Source organism: Medicago truncatula, chromosome 7, assembly GCF_003473485.1.
Source record: "Medicago truncatula cultivar Jemalong A17 chromosome 7, MtrunA17r5.0-ANR, whole genome shotgun sequence".
Taxonomy (NCBI): domain Eukaryota; kingdom Viridiplantae; phylum Streptophyta; class Magnoliopsida; order Fabales; family Fabaceae; genus Medicago; species Medicago truncatula.
The window spans coordinates 37239226-37243927 of NC_053048.1; the positions used below are offsets into that span (position 1 = coordinate 37239226).

General features: G+C 35.0%; 1 protein-coding gene across 1 annotated transcript; it reads left to right on the top strand.

Annotated features, from left to right (window-relative positions):
* Positions 1–347: 347 nt before the first annotated feature.
* LOC11433727 (probable protein phosphatase 2C 33) lies at positions 348–4500 on the top strand. The gene is made up of 5 exons (XM_003624138.4): positions 348–1370; positions 2109–2498; positions 2802–2919; positions 3033–3256; positions 3681–4500. The coding sequence occupies exons 1-5, from the start codon at positions 1113–1115 to the stop codon at positions 4197–4199; spliced, it is 1509 nt and encodes a 502-aa protein (XP_003624186.1). The 5' UTR covers positions 348–1112; the 3' UTR covers positions 4200–4500.
* Positions 4501–4702: the final 202 nt, after the last annotated feature.

Consider the following 4702-nt stretch of genomic DNA (forward strand, 5'->3'; position numbering starts at 1 on the left):
ATTTTATATATGTTCTCATGTCATAGTCAATAACAAATTGATATTTTAAAAATATTCATTCAAACAAATCAAAGAACATTTTAAATACTAATATTTAAATTTTACATAATAATAAATGGATACACATTATAAATTTACAACATGTATTTAAAAACGAAGGAAATACCACCTTTCAGGATAGTATTACAATTTTTGTGACTCAATTTCTTGTGGATAATTTCATAAAATATTTGGAAAATCATAAACTTTATAATTTTTTTTCTTTCATGAAAAAATCCTATCCAAAAATAATAATAATGACATGTTTTATTAAAAAAGTCTAAAGTCTAAAGGCTTTCCCCGTTTCTTCAGTCTCCACATGAATCTCTCTCTCTCTCTCTCTCTCCCTCATCAATTTTTCTTCACTTTCTCTCTCTAAAAGCGACGTTTTATATAAACTCAACAACACAGTACCGAGTTTCTGGATCATCGCGATCTTCATGCTCCGATTGTTTCTCCATTTTCATCTTGTCCGCTTCTTACTCTTTCCCAATCCATTTCTCTCTTCACATTGTCTGAACCAACCCATTTATCTTTTCTCATCAATTTCATTCCCATCATCAACCTTTCATCCAAAAGCCTCTAACTTGCTTTCTGGGTCTCACAGATTCACCCTCCAACTTTTTCTTTTCCTCTTTCATTTTGTAATAAAAACTCAAAAAACGAAGAAAAATTGTTCCCTTTTGTGGGAAAATTCAGTGGATTACACAGATCTGCACTTTATGTACATGTGTCGTATAAAAAAATAGTTCTTTTGTTTTTTGGTTTTCCAAATATATTTATTTCTATATCTCTTATATCTTATCCTTATCTTAATCCATGACTGTAAATGAATGAATGATTTCAATTTACCAATCACAATCTGAAAAGGTGTGTAATTTAAAAACTAATTGTAGTAAAAGTTTAAAAAAAGTAATGGGCTATTGAGTTTTGAGGTTGAAGGTGAAGTGTTTGTGAAAAAGGTTCAATTTTTGTGTGTTTTTGTTAAGTGGGTTGTGACGGATTCATCAAGAGAAGAAAGTTTTTGTTCAGGTGTACTGGATTGTGTGATAAGCATTCTAAGGGCCCTAAAGATGGGGTCCTGCTTCTCTACGGAAAGCAGGAGCCCTCATCCGAATTCGCCCTCATCCTCATCATCGTCTTTTAGGAAGAATAGAAAAAACAGTAAAAAGAAGCTTGGATCAAGAACTTCTTCTTTTGAGTATTGGAGGAATGAGCCTCTTCATAAGATTCATGATAGGATCTTCCTTAATGGTTCATCTCAATTTGCTTCCTTGTTTACTCAACAAGGAAAAAAGGGTACCAACCAAGATGCTATGCTTGTTTGGGAGGTTAGATCTTTTTCACATTTTCTATAATTTAATGTTGTTTACCTTTTGCAACATTTTTTTATTAAGTTAGATTTGTTCACAAGCCTAGGATTTCGCTCCTTGCAGTATTTGTATTATTAAAAACGAAAAAAATAAATTGTGTGGACACTTTTACTTATAAGTTTTATAGTGATCCTTGTATTTCTTTTGTATTTTCTCTTGATCAAGCAGAGCATTCCCATGCTTGCTCTGCAAGTTTATATGATTTTTTACACGGTAGCCTATGTAGGCACTGACGCTTAAGATCAAAGGTGTGTCTGGTGTCGGACATATTTGGTTAAATTTAATCACTTTTTCTGAAGCTAATACCGGTGTATGTGTTGTGTCTAGTGTCAGAGTTGTAGACACCGATCCTTATCCATAATTCTGTACATAGTTTACTATGTATGACAATCTCTTCTATTTGCTTACATCATTGTGCATTGAGGATCTAATATTTTATTTTGCTGAGATCTCTTGGTGAAAATATGATGAATGGTTCATGTCTTGAATGATCTCAGTTGTGCTTGCCTACCCATTTTGTGATTTTGAAAGACCACAATAGTTAAAACTGATTTGGTAAAAATTGAGTTTGTAGCAAAACAATTTAATTTTGTAGCTATGTCTAGACAATTGCAATTGTTGATACTTGCTATTTGGTTTTTTCGGTTGATTGCTTTTAATGGTATTTTTCATGCTTCTGTTTATCATACATTGCAGAACTTTTGTTCTAGAGAAGATACAATATTCTGTGGAGTTTTTGATGGCCACGGTCCATATGGTCATATGGTTGCAAAAAGAGTGAGGGATTCTCTTCCTCTAAAACTGAATACCCAATGGGAACTTAATGTATCTGGCGATGATGTCCTCAAGGAGATTAGCGTTAATGCTGCAGCCAGTATGAACTCGGAAGATGCCACATTTGCATCTGCAGATGAAGAATCCAGGGTATCCATTGATACTGAGGAAATGGAAAAACTCCCAGAAATCTTTCACACACTTAAAGAGTCCTTTCTGAAGGCATTTAAAGTTATGGATAGAGAATTGAAGATGCACCAAACTATTGATTGCTTCTGTAGTGGGACAACAGCAGTAACACTGGTTAAGCAGGTATTGGCATGTAAACCTTTGGAAAACGAGCGACTCTCTCGCATTCAGTATTGTCAAATAGTGGCTATAGTGTAGAAGAATTTGAATAAATTACTATTGTTCTGCGATGCATTATTTTGTACAAAGTGTTGTCAAATAGTGGCTATATCGGCAATATAGCACTGTGGATGGAGTGTAGCGAAATACGAACGAACTGCTATCTTCTGCAGTCCGTGATTGACGCTACTTCTTGCATTTTATCTGTTCAATTAGAATTGTTTGCAAGGAATAATTTTTGACCATAGAAAATTGTATTTTATATAGGGTCGTGATCTTATTATTGGAAATATTGGTGACTCTAGAGCTGTGTTGGGTACAAGAGAGAAAGACAATTCTCTTGTTGCAGTCCAGTTAACTGTGGATTTAAAACCCAATCTTCCAGGTATGATTCTTGCCTACTTTATTCAACAGTCGTTTTAGACCATTGATCGTCTTAAATCATACATGTGCATATTGTCCATAAGTCTTCCCTCACATATTTTTCTCTTTTAACAGCCGAAGCAGAGAGAATTCGCAAATGTAAAGGACGTGTTTTTGCTCTCCATGATGAACCCGAAGTTTGTCGAGTCTGGTTGCCAAACAGTGATTCCCCTGGCCTTGCCATGGCAAGGGCTTTTGGAGATTTTTGTCTGAAAGATTTTGGTCTGATATCTGTTCCAGAGGTGTCATACAGAAGACTCACCGAGAAGGATGAGTTTGTTGTCATGGCAACAGATGGGGTATGATACCTGATTCATATTGTAGCGTAATAATCATTGCAGTTGCCTCTATTAAGAACTTGCTTTTTTGTCTTAACCCTCTGATTCAGAGGAAAGGGACTATGCTAATCCGGAGTTTGGCCGGAAAGAAAGTAAAATCTGTCCAATGACTGTTTTAATTAGGACTCAAACTCGGGTATTCCCAATCGATTCGTCCCTAGTTTTCACTTAATTTCCTGTTTACGAATATTTGGACGGAAAACAATGAGAACTGAAAAAAAGTTATTTTTGTAATTAAAATTGAAAACAGGAAGCGAAAACATGAAAACAAGAAACTTCCCCCAAACCAAACATCCCTTATTTTGTTATTTTACTATCACCTATCTTTTCCATTTTAGCTTTTTTCCTATATTCATCTAAAGTTATGTGCACTTGTTTATGGCAGATTTGGGATGTGCTATCTAACAAGGAAGTGGTAGACATTATAGCAGCTGCACCACGGCGTGCAACAGCAGCTAGATCACTGGTTGAGACAGCAGTTAGAGCATGGAGATACAAATATCCAACTTCGAAAGTCGATGACTGTGCCGTGGTTTGTCTCTTTCTAGACAAAGGCATGCAAAAAATATCAACCGCTTCTCATGCCAACAAGTCCAAAGAGCATTGTCCTGGTTCAGGAATTCAAGTCGGCAACAATGGTGATGATGAGGAAGGTGTTTCTGAACCTAATGCTCTAGAAAGATCAGGAACATGCAGGAAAGCCAATGACAATAATAATACATCACATGAAGATAAAGAAGAGGAAGAGTTTAAGGAAGAGGAAGAGATTGATCCTGACTTAGAGAAAGAGTGGTCTGCTCTTGAAGGTGTATCGCGTGTCAACACATTATTAAACCTTCCAAGATTTACTCCTGATAAAGAAGACAAAGCAGCTGCAGCAGCAAGGAGCAAAAAACTCAAATGAAATAATTCAACCAAGGAATATTAAGATGGCCCTTTATTTTTTTTGTTTTTGTTTTTTGTTTTGTTTTTCTTCAACATTATTATAGATACATACATTTTTTCTTTTGTTTTTTTGTTACATGTTTTTAGAATTTTCCATTCCCACCAATTTGATGGTTTTTTGTTTTGGTCTTAGAAATTTGTCCGGGCTGTTTTAGTATGCCTGGAAATATGTCCCTCCTCTCATGCGTGCTTCAAAAATTTTGTGAAATCAAAACTCTTGATACTTTATAATTTTTTTGTTTGGTTGGATAAAGTGTTGATATTTCTTTCTGTTGGTAAATTCTAGCGTGGTTCACGAGTTTGCATCACTTTATTAATTAATTATTAATGTCTTGTGCATGTTGTTGAATGCATGATAAGGAAATTGTGATAAGGACAAGCATAGGTATTTTTTTGGACCCAAATAAGCATAGTGGTTAGATTCAAAAATCAGATGAAGTGGTGTATATTATTTCAAGCTTT